This window comes from Narcine bancroftii, chromosome 12 (assembly GCF_036971445.1).
Source record: "Narcine bancroftii isolate sNarBan1 chromosome 12, sNarBan1.hap1, whole genome shotgun sequence".
In the NCBI taxonomy this organism is placed as follows: domain Eukaryota; kingdom Metazoa; phylum Chordata; class Chondrichthyes; order Torpediniformes; family Narcinidae; genus Narcine; species Narcine bancroftii.
The window spans coordinates 15,546,603-15,562,390 of NC_091480.1; the positions used below are offsets into that span (position 1 = coordinate 15,546,603).

The 15,788-nt window shown below is 37.7% G+C and overlaps 1 protein-coding gene and 1 long non-coding RNA gene across 8 annotated transcripts in view; one reads left to right on the plus strand and one right to left on the minus strand.

The window, feature by feature from the left end:
• glyr1 (glyoxylate reductase 1 homolog (Arabidopsis)) overlaps positions 1-15,788 on the plus strand; it is a 38,741-nt gene that overhangs the window by 10,699 nt on the left and 12,254 nt on the right. For 5 of the 6 annotated variants that reach the window (XM_069905648.1, XM_069905652.1, XM_069905649.1 and 2 more), the window contains 4 exons: positions 7,668-7,721; positions 12,154-12,204; positions 13,160-13,233; positions 14,340-14,439. In XM_069905648.1, the coding sequence (XP_069761749.1) occupies positions 7,668-7,721; positions 12,154-12,204; positions 13,160-13,233; positions 14,340-14,439 (279 nt within the window). The remainder of the gene's footprint in view (positions 1-7,667; positions 7,722-12,153; positions 12,205-13,159; positions 13,234-14,339; positions 14,440-15,788) is intronic. The other variant, XM_069905650.1, reaches the window with a different exon arrangement.
• On the minus strand, positions 7,375-13,095 carry LOC138746941 (uncharacterized). Of its 2 annotated transcripts, none has more exons than XR_011347201.1 (2): positions 13,033-13,095; positions 7,375-7,776 (listed from the first exon to the last, which is right to left on the minus strand). It is a non-coding gene; the product is annotated as an uncharacterized lncRNA (long non-coding RNA). The 2 variants fall into 2 exon arrangements; XR_011347202.1 differs by having other exon boundaries at positions 12,701-13,055.

Sequence of the window (15,788 nt, forward strand, 5' to 3'; positions counted from 1 at the left end):
TGTCAAAGCCCCACATGGCAAGTCAGGTGTTGAATTTTTTTCCACTTCTGACATCATGTCGGTGCTTTAATAAAAAAAATATTTTCAGATCTTCGGATAAAGGGTACTTGACCTATAGTGAATTGTTCACAGAAAAGTGTAGCTATTTCACCAATGTGTCTGTGCCAGCCAAAATCGAAATGTTACGATATAATACATCTGGGACCTCATTTAATTCTATCATTCACCTAAATCTGTGTCCTATGGAGAAACTTGGTCCTTCCAGATCTTTATATAAATCACCCACCTGCTTCCTTTGAAAATTATAAACAGTCGAGGTATTTTTGACATAACTGAACTTTTAAAACAACTTTAAATATTCTTTAAACACCTTTGTGCTGCTCTGGAACATGTATTCATCTCGTACTTGCTCCATAGTGGCAATAAGCCATGATGTTGACAAGTGAACCAGAACCATTCTTTAAGATTGGCGTCAAGCAAGACATTTTCTCTCAAATCTGATTGCCTCCAACAAACTTTCTGGATGAGTGAAGCTAATCTTCAAAATTAATGGTAAACTATTCAATTTATGGCAACTACATTTGAGAACCAGTTACTCCAACTTTACTAGTGGAGTTGTAGTATGCAGAGGATATTTGGTTTGAGCAAACTTAAATTTAACATCCACACAACAATGGTTCTCTACGAACTTCGTCTTGCTGCTTTTCCTTTCAGCAATAAAGATTTGTGGCAAGAGCCTGGAAAAATGGCAACATTATGCTTTTGGCAAAGGCAGATATTGATCATGACATTTTTCATTACAAGGTTTTCAATCGGTTGAGACCTTAAACCTAAATCTCTGGTCCACTGGGCAGGAGTGATTTCTGCTCTATTTTGTTTCTGAGTCTTGGTCTATCAATACCAGTCATCTCAAGATACTGGATACCATAACCATTGTCTCTGCAAAAACCTCTATATTCACTGTATCATTGTCCTCTTCTCGTCCTATATCCTCAGTATTGAGTCTCTAGTTTTACTGAACACCAGATTCATAAAATAGACACCATTATAGGAAGAGATGACTATGCAGTCAGTTTGGGGGGGGGTGGGGGGTGGGGGGAGAAATTTAAGGGTGTTCTCAAAGCCACCTTGAAGAAAAACAACATTCCCACAGCCTCCTGGGAGCTTCTCGCTCATGACTTCTCAAAGGGGTGAAAACATTCTGTTCTGAATGGTGATGAGAATCTTGTCTTGAGATTATGTAACCGGATACAGAGATGCCTTGCAAAAGCAGTGAAGAGCGGACCACCTCACTAATTACTCATACCACATCACCCATGACTTGCCCTGTTTGTGAAAGAGTCTGCAATCTTTTACTGGCTTTATAAAGCATCTCAGAGTTTGTTCCCAAAGTGTCTGAGAAGACTTGTTGGAGATGGGAATATTCAAGTATTTGCAGGGCTGATCAGTAGCAGTTTATTTGTCAGCTGGTATTGATAGTTGGAGCCATTGTGCTTTTGTGAAAAGGCAAATACAGTACAACTCTTAATTATCCAAAGTCGAATTCTCCAAAATCCTCATTCATTTGAAAATTTTCAGAATCGAACTGACCTCACAGGTTTTAAAAAAAATTAATTCAAAGTGAAATTAGAACGATTGTCCTAGTTTTAGGTAACTCCCTCCCCACTCTCTTTCCATTTCTTCTTTACCTTCCCCTATTGACTTTTTTCTCCAACTCTCCCTCAAACTGCATACCAGCCGCAAGCAGTTGGAAGAATCCCTTGTCCCAGCGTCATCAAGGAGAGCTGCCTCCCAGGCAGGAGCGGGACCTCTGATTCAGTGGAGGTCCCTCCCCTCCTTTTCCCTCCTATCTCCTTTCCTCCTTGGCACACCAGAGCTCCCATCGGCAACTTCCTGGTGTGTGGAATGCCGGGGAGGATTCAGAGTCAAGACTCGAGGGTTTGGTGATGGGAGAGTCAGAAGCCCGCCAACTCACCAGTGAGTGTTGTACCAGCCCGGGAAGCCTCCCAGGGATCATTGTCAGGAGTGGGGACGTGTTGGGGATCAGTGGCAGCAGTTGGTTGGTCTCAGTGATCGGTGGCGTGGCAGCCAGCATTTTTTTGGTGAGTATTAAACATTATTTTGATTCTTAAAAAGCCTTCCCTTGATGTTTGTTATTGTTTAAACATTGATACAAGTAATTAGCTGTTGCTACTGAGCTGTTTTTAAAAAAAATGACCAGTTATCCAGAAAAATTTTTATCCGACATAGGCTAGGTGCCAATCGTTTCAGATAGTCAGAGTTGTACTGTATATGCAATACTAATTCTATTGATAAACTTCTCTTCATTGCTGTACTTCATTTTTAAAAATTAGAAGCGGTCGATTTTAGAAAAGAATTTAAACATACATTTTAAAATGGGTTAAAAGGAGAATTGAACAAGTCAGAAAGTGCAGAAACAGCATTGTGGTATCTAGAAAGGTGAAAAAAAGTTAATGCACAGAAATCTTTCAACCATTAAAAGCCTTTTCAACTTTCAAAAGTTTAATTTGCAGCGCTAAAGAGACAATTTAGAAAATTACAGTATTTGTGGAGGAACAAAGGGATCTTGGGGTCAATGGAAACTTGTGGTTAAACTTGGAATTTTGTGTTCAGTTCTGGTTGCATCATTATAGGATGGATGACAAGGCTTTAGAGAGGATGCAGAGGAGATTTACCAGGATGTTTCCTGGATTGGAGAGTGTTTTGATGCAAGATCCACCGAGCTTGGCTTCTTCTCTTTGGTGCGTCAAAAGATAAGAAGACTTAATAGAAGTAAAAAGATTGTGAGGGGCGTAGTAAGGAAAGCCAGCATCTTTTTGGGGTGACAGTGGTAAATGCCAAAGGACAGCTTTTCAAGGTAAGTGGAGAAAAGTTGAGGAGAAAGTCAGAGGTAAGTTTTATTACACAGAAAATGATGGGTGTGTGGAATGCACTGCCAGGGATGGTGGAGACTGGTGGTACAATACGGACATTTAAAAGACTTAGAAATGCACATGGATGTGTATATTTTTTAAAAAGTGTATGCATGTATATCTCTCTGTAGATATATATTATATAATATATGCACGAAAACCAACAAGGTCGGGTCAGATACAGCAATGAGCTCTCTGAACCCTTCTCCATTAACAATGGCGTGAAGCAAGGCTGTGTTCTCGCACCAACCCTCTTTTCAATCTTCTTCAGCATGATGCTGAACCAAGCCATGAAAGACCCCAACAATGAAGACGCTGTTTACATCCGGTACCGCACGGATGGCAGTCTCTTCAATCTGAGGCGCCTGCAAGCTCACACCAAGACACAAGAGAAACTTGTCCGTGAACTACTCTTTGCAGATGATGCCGCTTTAGTTGCCCATTCAGAGCCAGCTCTTCAGCGCTTGACGTCCTGCTTTGCGGAAACTGCCAAAATGTTTGGCCTGGAAGTCAGCCTGAAGAAAACTGAGGTCCTCCATCAGCCAGCTCCCCACCATGACTACCAGCCCCCCCACATCTCCATCGGGCACACAAAACTCAAAACGGTCAACCAGTTTACCTATCTCGGCTGCACCATTTCATCAGATGCAAGGATCGACAATGAGATAGACAACAGACTCGCCAAGGCAAATAGCGCCTTTGGAAGACTACACAAAAGAGTCTGGAAAAACAACCAACTGAAAAACCTCACAAAGATAAGCGTATACAGAGCCGTTGTCATACCCACACTCCTGTTCGGCTGCGAATCATGGGTCCTCTACCGGCACCACCTACGGCTCCTAGAACGCTTCCACCAGCGTTGTCTCCGCTCCATCCTCAACATTCATTGGAGCGACTTCATCCCTAACATCGAAGTACTCGAGATGGCAGAGGCCGACAGCATCGAATCCACGCTGCTGAAGATCCAATTGCGCTGGGTAGGTCACGTCTCCAGAATGGAGGACCATCGCCTTCCCAAGATCGTGTTCTATGGCGAGCTCTCCACTGGCCACCGTGACAGAGGTGCACCAAAGAAAAGGTACAAGGACTGCCTAAAGAAATCTCTTGGTGCCTGCCACATTGACCACCGCCAGTGGGCTGATAACGCCTCAAACCGTGCATCTTGGCGCCTCACAGTTTGGCGGGCAGCAGCCTCCTTTGAAGAAGACCGCAGAGCCCACCTCACTGACAAAAGGCAAAGGAGGAAAAACCCAACACCCAACCCCAACCAACCAATTTTCCCTTGCAACCGCTGCAATCGTGTCTGCCTGTCCCGCATCGGACTGGTCAGCCACAAACGAGCCTGCAGCTGACGTGGACTTTTTACCCCCTCCATAAATCTTCGTCCGCGAAGCCAAGCCAAAGAAGAATATATATATATATATAGACACATATATAAAAATATATTTTATATATAAAAGAGAGAGTGGGTTATGGGTGTGAGGTAGGGAATTATTACATTGTAGTAGAGTAGGTTTGTATGATTCGGCACTACATCATGGGCCCAAGGAACTGTTCTGTATTGTAATGCTCTATATTCTTTGTAAGTGATGAATATTTGGCTTTCAAAAACCAAGTTGCATTCTGAATATCTCATTTCATTTTGCTTTGTTTGCCTTTAGAATAGCTGTGTTCCATTTAGTTTGTATATTTTATAACTTTAGCATTTTTGCACCTATGGGCACATGCCTTGATATTTTGGTTGAATGTTTGTCATCACAATTGTAGGTGGTTGTAAATGATTGTCTTAACTGCATTGTTCATTGGAAATAAAGCTTTATACGTCTTCTGAAGAAGGGCAGAAAAATGAAAAGAGAATTGAGCTTCAAAGGCTTTATCATTGTACGGTGTTGCAAATGGTAGAATGCTCGTGTTTTCCCAAGTCCCAGTGCTTTGCAATTTCTTGTAGTTGTACAAAAATGCTTCCATAGTGATCTGTATAATACAGGGTTTATGAAAATTCAATTGCCGAATGCAATAATTGGTCTTTTATCAAGTTCCAACATTCACTGACTTGTTTGAGCATATCCCAGATGTCATCTTTCATCTATCCTGTGCTTTTCATTAGTTAGAATTGAAATCATTTTGGCAGACTACTTTGAGCATTTGTTCTTGGAAATGACTGTGTAAATAATATGAACCAGTTGAGGATTGCTGAGTTGGTGTATTTATTTTTACTTGAATTCAAGTCCAAAGTGACCATAAAGATTTAGATTAGTTAAGACAGATCTCAGGGGCTGTTATCCCATCCTCACTCCAAGTACTTTGATAAGAGGAATTGTACAAATTAAGTATAGATAGTCCCCAACATGAATTTTTGAAGTTACGATGGTTAGAATCCGTACTTTCAGTTTTGAGTTCCGATCTGTCCACATGCTTGTGATATGCAGTACAGGAACGCTACTCTCTCGCAATGGTGACTCAACCACGCTCACAGTCTGAGGTGATCACGTGAACGAGTGCACTGTTAACAACCCATCATGCCACTAAACGCCCATGTGTGTCTCCTGTTTCTGGTGAAAAGTCAAACCCCATCATGTTTACTGCCCATGTGTGTCTCCTAGTTCTGGTGAGAAGAAAAAGAGGAAAGCATTTACTCGAGACGAAAATCAAGATACTTGCTCAACATGAAGGTGGCAAGCCAGTAATGGCTATAGCACATGAGTTACAATTTTTGCAAAGATCTCAACCATCTTAAAGGATAAAAGGCAAATCACTGATGCAGTGAAATTGTCATCATCAGTGAATTCCACTATTATCACAAAGAAGAGGTGGGCCAATTGATGATATGGAAAGATAACGTCATGTGGATGGAAAATCAAGAACATACGTGGATGCCGCTTAGCCTACTGACGATACAGATGAGGCAAGAAGTCTTTTTGATACGCTTAAAGAGCACGCTGCTGATCCTACGTATATGCAAACATTTACAGCAAGTCATGCATGGTTCCATTGATTCAAAAGGTGTTATCATTTTCATAATGTGAAGGTTAGTGGTGAGGCAGCAAGTACCGATGCTAAAGCTGCTGGCTTTTAAGGAAGAGCTGCGTAGGATAATCGTTGAAGAAAAATATTTGCCAGAGCAAATGGTCTTGTTCTGGAAGTGTATGCCAGAACGTACCTGTATTCATCAAGAGGCTAAGACAATGCCAGGATTCAAGGCATTCTAGGACTGTGTAATGCTGTTTTTAGGTGGAAATGTTGCAGGGTTCAAATTGAAGCCTTTTCTAATCTACCACTGAGAACACTAGAGCATCCAAGAATGTGAACACACATATTCTTCCTATTTATTATTGCCATAACAAGAAGGCTTTGATGATATTAGCGTTATTTGAGGACTGGTTCTTGAACTGTTTTATTCCCTAGGCCAAAGAATATTGTTGTCAAGACAACATCCCATTCAAGATTATCGATTTTAGACAATGCTTCAGGGCATCCAAGCATCTTGGCAACTTGCATCCTGATGTAAAGGTTGTGTTCTTACCACCAAACACGTCACTCATTCAACCAATGGACTAAGGCGCAATAACTGTGTTCAAAGTATGCTATCTACGCCAAACCTTTGCCCAGGCTGTTCAATCAACTGAATGTAGCTGAGTGCTCTGAGAATTTTGGAAAGGTTTTTATATTCTATATGCTATCAGGAACATTGCTTCAGCATGGGAAGAAGTCACAAGGCAATACGTGAATGGCATTTGGAAGAAAGTTTTGAAAACTTTTAACAAAGATTCTGCTATTAATGCTTGGGAAACAGCTGGAAATGGATGAAATGGGGACGTTCATCAGCTTGTTGGCATTGAGGCTGAAGAGCTTTCCAATGAAGAGCTGATCGAACTGGAAGAAGCAAGAAGGAATAAACTGAGGCGGAGGATGCAGAAGTTGTACCCAAGCACCATTAATGTTCACAGCAAAGAAACTGGCTGAAGTGCTTGCTGCTATCAGTAGTGGCATACAGATGTTAGAAGGAATGGACGTCAATTACGAGAGACTTGCAAGAGCTGACCGGCAGATACAGAATGCTCTTGCTGCAGAGAAATTTACACTGAAAAGAAGAAACACTCCAGTCAAAAATTGATATCTCCTTAAAGACTGTGCCTGTTAAACCATCAAGGTTTGATGCCCCTGTGCCTTCTATGAGCTTTTCTCAAGTACTATAAGGAGAGTGAAATAGATGACCCTGTCACTTTAGCATCCCTACCATCCAGCAATTAATTTTAGATCAATTCTTTATACATCCTTCAGACTGAGGGTGCTTTCAGCTGTATACGTTAATGTTTTTTTTTCCCAGTGTGAAATAAAGGTATTCAACATTTAATTATAAAAATTGGTAGATAACAGAACAGAACCCCATTGTAAGTTGAGGACTAAGTGTATTGAAGAAAAACAAGTTTTGAAATTCTGGTGCAGTAATTTTAGTGATTGTAATAATTGTGCCCAATGAGAAATATAATGGAAAGCCATGATTATGGAAGTGGAAACAGGTGATCTGATATTTTTGTCCAAAAGTTGATGGTGATAAGTTTGCTTTGTTTCTCCTTAGAATTCCAGCTCATTGCAAAGCTTCTGTTATATTTTGATTAGGTTCTCCGTTAAGCTGACAATGGCTAGCACCTGTTCTGCTTCTGAAATCACAGATCTTCAGTTATAGGTTCAGACTATGATTACCTTGCTCAGATTTGGTTTTTCTAATTGCAGCAAGTAAAGGATGACCGTCACTTCTATCATTTTCTGCTCAGTCAGTCTGAGAAGGTAAGAAGATGCATTTGGTGTGCAGTCCAGCAGTGAAGTTTCTTCCAACAATAAGCTGAACTCAAAAAAAAAAAAGCAGAAAGCAATAGTCAACCTTTTCAGTTTTGTTTGTCTTCCATTTTCATGGTTTTTCTCTATTTCTTGTACTTTTCCTCGAGAAAGTCCTGGTGTTCAGTATTCAGTGTATTGGAATTGCAGTTAATCTAAATAGCTAACGACCAAGCAGCATCTCACTTGCGTTCTTGGCCTAAGCCACACTTTGGTCTGCTGTTAGGAAGAGTACAACACTAAAAGGGCTCTTTGCACTACCTTGGTCTTGCTGACTATCAGGAATCCATACATATTTATCCATTTATTGGTGCTTTGTCTCTATCTCTGTAAACCATTCTGATTCAAGTGTTTGTCTAGGTACTTGGGAACAAGCCTTCACCCACAGGCAACCACCATTCCAGATTCCAATCACCAACTGTAGGGGAAAGGTTTTCTACTTTCAACTCTACCCTTGTAACAAAGAATGGTGTACAAACATTGTGTAATATTACTGGAAGTTAAAATGGCTATTTTGTATACCCATGAAAGCAGAAAAATAGCAGTGACTCAAATTTTGATGCCAGATGTATTTGTAACTTTTCTTCCCTAATAAAAGGATTGAAACAAATATTTTGAAAATTTTGACTTGCACAATTTCTCCTACTCCTCTCCCAGTTTTGATTTTTTTTGACTTGAACTGGATTTAAATTTGAAATTTCTAAAATTTTATACAATGAGAAATAAGTATTTTTTTTAAAAATTGCATATCTGCTAAATTTTTTCAAGCCATATTGCAATTGATAACTGTATGGCCTGTCTAATGGATTCATGATATAAACTTGTTAAAGATTATAACTCTGTCTTCATTTTCCCTTTCCTGATTTCGTTTTATTACCATTTTCATTTGGGAAGTTTGAAGCATACCTGAACCTGTCACACTTGTTCAATCTGTGAAGATTTTGCCCTTCCCTTAACATTATGCCTAATGTTACCAGGAATAATCTGTTCTGGGACTCGGCATTGAAATGTAATTGTATCATCTTTTCGCAATCTGAAAGACAGATTGTAATTTTTTTTTTTAAAAAAGCACAAAACTAGGAAATCTTCAACTGAAAATTACGCTGCACATTTTTTAAGATTTAAATTTTAATGCCTTTTTTAAAAAAAAAATAGATTTTCCCCAAACCCTTGAGTCAGTGTTGGGTAAATCATAAGTTACAAAACATAAACTTATCCATAAAATAGAAACAAACATGCCAGCAATAAAATATGTAATAATAATGTCTCTTTAGACATCTAATAACAGAAAAAACTCCTGTTCATTAATATGCTTCACCACAACATCCACCACTATTTCCCCCCCTGCCCCGGAAACCTAGATATTTGCCCCATTCTTATGTATAGATGTCCAATTTATCAAACTGTAAGATGTGTTCAAACGCTGTGCTGCAGATTTTAATATTTTATGCTTGTGTACCCAACACACCTGTATTGGTATACAAGGTAAGTGCTGGGGGTGGGGGGGGGGGGGTTGATTTTATTTTAATATTTAAATAACAAGCATTTTGAGTCTAATTATCAAATTAAAGGTCAGGAAGAAGATGTCCTATTGAATATGTAACTATAAACTACTTGAAAAAATAACTGGAAATGAGATAATTTCATGGATATTCATGGGGAAAATGAATCTTTGTTAGTGTGGCATTATTTTTAATGTTTAATGCAACTTTCTCATGTTTTTTTTCCAGTTGATTGTGATTGGTTAACATTTGGGGTGTATTCTTCAGGCTATTTCCAAACTAGTAATAACCCATTAAATCTAATACATTAAGTTGGTTTATATTTATTAACACACTGGGGGAAGAATTGAAATAATTTTGCACATAATGCAAGTGTTAAAACTTGCCAGACACAGCAAATTTGAGAATTTTATTCTGTTGTATTCAAGCTGGGGTATTCTATACCTCTATTTCAAAAAAAATCTTAATTTTCAGAATTTTATTATGATTTATCAAGTTGCTACTCCATTTGGCCCATGTTTAATAGTTTTGTTAGGGAGCATATTTTTAATTCATTCTCCTTGCAGGCTGAGCCAGCATATAATTGCCCATCGCTAATTTCTCTTGAGAGGATGGTTGCAAGGTGCCTTTTTAAACTCAATCAATTTTGGAGGTTTGGGAATACCCTTATTGCTGAAGAGTTCCAGGAATTTGACCCAGTGATGGTGTAAGAACAATGATATATTTCCAAATCAGGACCATGTGTGGTTTGGGCAACTTCCAACTGATGGTGTCCCCATGCTTTTGCTACCCTTGTGGGTCTGGAAGGTGCTTTCTTAGAGGAGTCTTGTTAAGTGACTGCAATGCATCCTGTAACTAGCTCAAATTGTTGTAACTATGCATTAATGGGGGAGTAAATAGTTTTGGCTGGATACCAATCAGTCAGGTTGCAATATTCTGAATGGTGTTGAACTGCTTGAATGTTGATGGCATTACATCAATCCAGTCAAGTAGAGATTATTCCTTCATACATCTTTCATTTTCAATATTTTTATTAAGTTTTCAGTAATAATAAACAAGTAAAAGCCATTAAACAATGTAAGCACGTAAAAAGAAATATATAGGTGTAGTAATTATATGTAGGAAAAAACTATATATAAACCAAGTACCTTAACAAACAGACTAAAATAAAGACAAAAAGTATATTATGCACTTGAACAAATATAAAATGCCCAGTTGAAAAAGATTTTTAAAAAGTATATTACTTATCTACAAAATATATCCCCTTCCTTTCTAAAGTTGTTGGTAGTTGCATATAAGACTAAAATCACAAACAAAATCTGAATTATCTCATAAATTATGTAAGTAGTTGATAAAAGTACCCTATAAATTTTAAAAATTCAAACCCGTTACATTGGTAGAGCATCTGATTTTTTTCCAAAGTTAAACCTGCCATCATATCGGATAGCCATTGAGTATAGGTAGGAGGGACAGCATCTTTTCATTTAATCAGTATTGAATATTCATCAATAAGGGAAGCAAAAGAGATTACATGGGATTGAGAGACCGTTAAATGCAGATTAGTTATTTTAGTTCATCCAGATTGGGCAATTTAGGGATTTCGTCTTAAGTTTACATTAAGGACGAAAGATAGGGTACAAAAAATATTTTCCCCAAAAAAAGAAAAGAGAAGTACAAGACCAGAATATGTGTAACTGAGTACTTTCTTCAGTCCTGCACTTGAAACATTGCAAAGAAACATTGGGAGTAAAATTTAGCCAATTGAACTTCAGAAAAGTAGGCTTGATGTACTACCTTAAATTGTAAAATTGAGTGATGGGCACAAAGTAGAATCCCAAGTAATCTGAAAGTGAAAGCTGAAGATCTTGCTTCCATAACTTTTTAATCCTTCTGACTTGTGCCTGTAGATGTTGAACAGTTGTTGGGGGACAGGAGGGGAGTTTCAGCCTCTGAACTGGCCTTGTGAGGCACATTTGGTCTACTTCTGATCAAGTTCTGGTCAAAGGTAAACTCCTCAGGATATCGATGTGGATTCGATGATGGTAATACCATTGAATGTAAAGGGGTGATGGCTGGATTTTCTCTTGGTAAATATTATTGCCTGGCACTTGTATGGGTCAAATGTTACTTTCCACCATCAGCCCGGTCCTATGATTTGGTTCGGTCTGCTGCATTTGGTTGTGGATTATTTCAGTCGGCCGACAGTTTTAAAGCAACTCCATGTACTGCATTCTCATTGATTATTTTTAGAAGTTCCCCAATCTAAATGTGCCCTTGATTGTGTGATCCTCCTGAAAAGTCTTTGTATTTCGTGCAAAATTCATTGGGGCTGGTCCACAGAATTTTTACTTGAGAAAATCTAAACCAGCCATTCTCAATGGGGGCCATATACCACCCCTCAAACCTTTGTGGGCCACAGCTCTTTAAGGAGGGAGGCAATGGACTGAAATCATTAAAAAAATGTTTTTTAAGTCATCTGTGGGAGAGAGGTACAGAAGAAACGACTGTTTCATGGGTAAGGGCCCATAAACTTTGCTCAAAAGGGGCCAGAGCCAAAAATAGGTTGAGAATAAGTGCATGTTGGTGGTAGAAAGAAAATTCCTTTGTTTCCAATGATTACGTGGCTGAACTGTACTGTATATTTATATTTAGATATGTATCCATAAACTTTAAATGGATGAAAGCCATTTTCTGCCCAGATGTTCACACTGAATAATATACCTTTACTCAATAATTATCAATTTAACATGGAGAAATTAAGTAAAAGGTTCTTCAGACTTGTATCCTGTTGGATTTGAAGTGTTGTACTAAGAGGTCAATATTTATTCAAACCTGTTATCAATAGTTTATAAATTAATTAACTGCACTTTACTTCTTAACAGATGGGTTCATGTTCTGCCATAATTCAAAAGCTAAAGGTCACGGCTGAAGAGGTACTATTACTGCTTTTTTAAAAAAATTTCTCATTCTTTGAAATATAAGGCTCTTACTCTCAACACAAAATCCTACAATATAACAACAAAAATATGCCTATTTGCCATTATTTCTTTCCAGAATAAGTTACCAAGTCAAATCTCTCTACCCCACTTTTTAAAACTCATTTTGCAAGTGACTATTTTCCTGAGGAAAAGGGTTCTTGGAGAATCGCACATGTCGAAACATTTAAAGTTTTGTAAATAGCTATCTTTTAGTGAAAATGTCCAAGCTTCTAAATATCCTTAAATAACTATAATCCTCCCTGTCCATATTGCATATTCTTACTTTATGTTGTGCTGTACACACAATTCTGATCAGTGTTCATCGATACTGGGAGAAACTCTTGGATAACCAGGATTCCATTTACTTTGCTTTATCTTCCTGCCAATCTACTTTAAAACACATCAACGTAGGAAAAGGAGATAGCAGGTAATACTAAAATTACCAATTTACCTGTATCAATGAGGAGAAGGAAAGTGTAATTTTTCTGTGATTTGAAAGTGATTTTGGAAATGTATCGTATCCACTTTAATCTCCCATTAGAACTTGAATCTTTTTGATTAGCCAAGTGCAGCCTATTTTCCAGAATAACCTTGATACAATCATTTCTTGGTCATTCTAACTTGTTCACAGATCAATAGTTTACCAGCAGCCTTTGTGTAAATAGAATAGGCCTAAATTTTCTGACTGTCACATTTGCCATGTTGTAACTTGTGGGGTGTTCAATTTTTTATAACCACTAAAATTTTCAAAGAAGTGGCAAACTTAAAACTATGCAAATTTACCAGCAATATTGCTTCGTGACTCTTGTAATATTTACTATTTCATTTAACATTTCTTGATCTAATATTTAACTTCATTGTTATGTAATCTAATTATTCAAGTTGGCTCTAATTTTGTGTGATGTCACAGAAAGCAGAGTCAACATCCATCCAGGCAGCTGACAGTACAGCAACCAATGGCAATGTTACTCCGACAGATAAAAGGTAAGGATCTAAAAATAAAAATGTCTTCATCCATTAGGTAAAAGTAAAGAACATCTTTTTTTTAAAATAACTAGTTATCTGAATGATGTCAAAAATAATGAAGATGTCAGATCACATCTTTGGAGGGATTAGATGTTAACATTTACGATCTGGTGAGAAGTTATTGATGTTAATATCAAGTTTGTTTTAAATAATAGTCCAATTTACTATTTTTTCTTTAAATGAGATGGCCTCACCTTTACCAATCTTGGATTTATTCCATTTGCCAGATTTTTGTCAATTCACTTAGGCAGAAACTATTGCAATGTTTAAGAAATAAATTGGACAGATACATGGATAGGATGGGTTTAGAAGGATATGGGCCAAACACAGGTGGGAATTGTAATTTTTGTTGGTGTGGCAAGTTGTTTCCATGCTGGATGATTTTAACTGTCAAAACTTCACAACACTATTCCATCTGACGGCAGCATCTTTTTAATGTTCCCTCCGTCACCACTATTTGCAAATATTCCTTTTGTTTTTCAATCCTCTCTTACTTTCCAACTTCAATCATGATTGATTACTCATTTGTCACAGTTCTTGTGAAAGGTCATCAATTGGAAAAATTAACTCACTTTCTCTCTTTTCATGAGCATGAGGCTACAGAATATATCCAAAGTTTTTTTTTATTTGTAGTGCAACACTATTTCAGTGCCAGGGACCCAGGTTCAAAACCAGCACTGTATAAAAGAAGTTTTTATGTGTTTCCAGTGTCTGTGGATTTCCTCTCGGGGGGGGGGGGGGTCCCCACCCTTCAAAAACGTACAGGGTTTATAGGTTAATTGGGTGTATTTGGTCGGCACAGACTTATGGGGTTGGAGGACCTATTACAATTGCCATCTCTGTTAAAAGAGGTATAATGTATTTTCAGTACAATTATTATATCCTGAATTTAAGAATACATAAGTAGCGACATCAAGGGGTGTGGGGAGAGAGCTGCAATATAGTATTGGGATAGGATCAACTGTGATCTATCCATGCGATATGCATTGAATTATAAAACAAGTTATCTATATAACCTGGATGAATTTTAAATATTTGAGGAACAAGTGATTTGCATTTTGTAGGATAGGTTTCCTTGGCTTAGGCTTAATGGGAAGTGGAATTGTTGCAAATCTATTGAAGATGGGGCACATTGTCACAGTGTGGAATCGGACAGGAGAAAAGGTATGGCTTTTTGAACCTTTTTTTAATCTTTTGCTTCACTTAGTTAATTGTATGGTGGCCTTGGCTCAGTGAGTAGCACTTCTACATCTGAAACAGAAATGTGGCTCTTACTCCATAGATTTGGGCTTATAATCCATGCTGACACTTGAAGATCCTGTGTTTTGGAGTTTTAGAAAAAATAATTCCATGAAACAGCAGAAAAGCTCTGTTTCCTGAGCCAATCTTTTGAACAATAGCACTGAAAACAGTCCAATTAATGGTGAGAGCTTACAATGTGTAAACTGGGTGTGAACAGTCATACTGAAATTTTAGAATAAGTTTCAGAATCAGGTTTATTGAAATGAACATGTCACAAAATTTGTTGTTTTGCGGCAGGAGTATTGAGCAATAAAGGTGCAAGATTACTATAAATTACATTTAGAACCATAGAACAATTACAGCACAAAACAGGCTACCTTGGCCCCTCTAGTCCATGTCCAACCATTTTTTGCCTAGTCTTGTATTTATAATGATTTAAGATCAGCCTCAATGGCTGGGATTAAGAATGATTGGAAGCATGATCTCAATATAACATTTTCAGATGAAGACTGGTACTCTGCTCTTAGTTTGATTAATGATTCTTCATTTTGTGCAAGACATTGTTTATTGTAATTTAAGGTGGTACATAGAATTCATATGTCCAATCTTAAATTATCTTGTTTTTATGCAGATGTTGATCCATTATGTGAGAAGTGCAAAGTTTTTGATCCCTATGTTTTGGGAATGTTCCAATTGAGGAAATTTTTAGGAAAACGTTTTTCAATCTTTATCAGTAATTTTTAAGATGAAAATAGAACTATGGCTTTTAATTGCCTTGTTTGGTTTTTCTTGTAAACTGGATATGCTGTGTCTGCATCTCAAGAGAAAGTTTTAGCTTTTAGCAATGTTGATAGCCAGACGAGCAATTTTAATGAAATGGAAAGATGAATCTTCATCTACTCATGTACAGTGGTTACATGATGTAATGTCATATTTAAGCTTGGAAAAAATTAGATACAACATTATAGATAAAGTGTCAATTTCAAAACGGGGCCCATTCATGGAGTACAATCATGGCAAGCTGATTTAATTATTTGGATGCCCTGGCGATTCTCTATCTCGTTTCTGAAGTTCACTAATTGATCTATATCTTTTTTTTTTCTACAAAGTAACTTTGATTAGAGGGATGGGGTCGATTATATATAGTCAGGTTTTTTGTTTCTTTTCTTTTTCAGATTAACTGGTTTTATATATGGGTTTAATTATGGTTGATCAGATTATCACATAAGACAGATGTTACTCTGTTATGACCAAGGCTTGGTATAATGTAA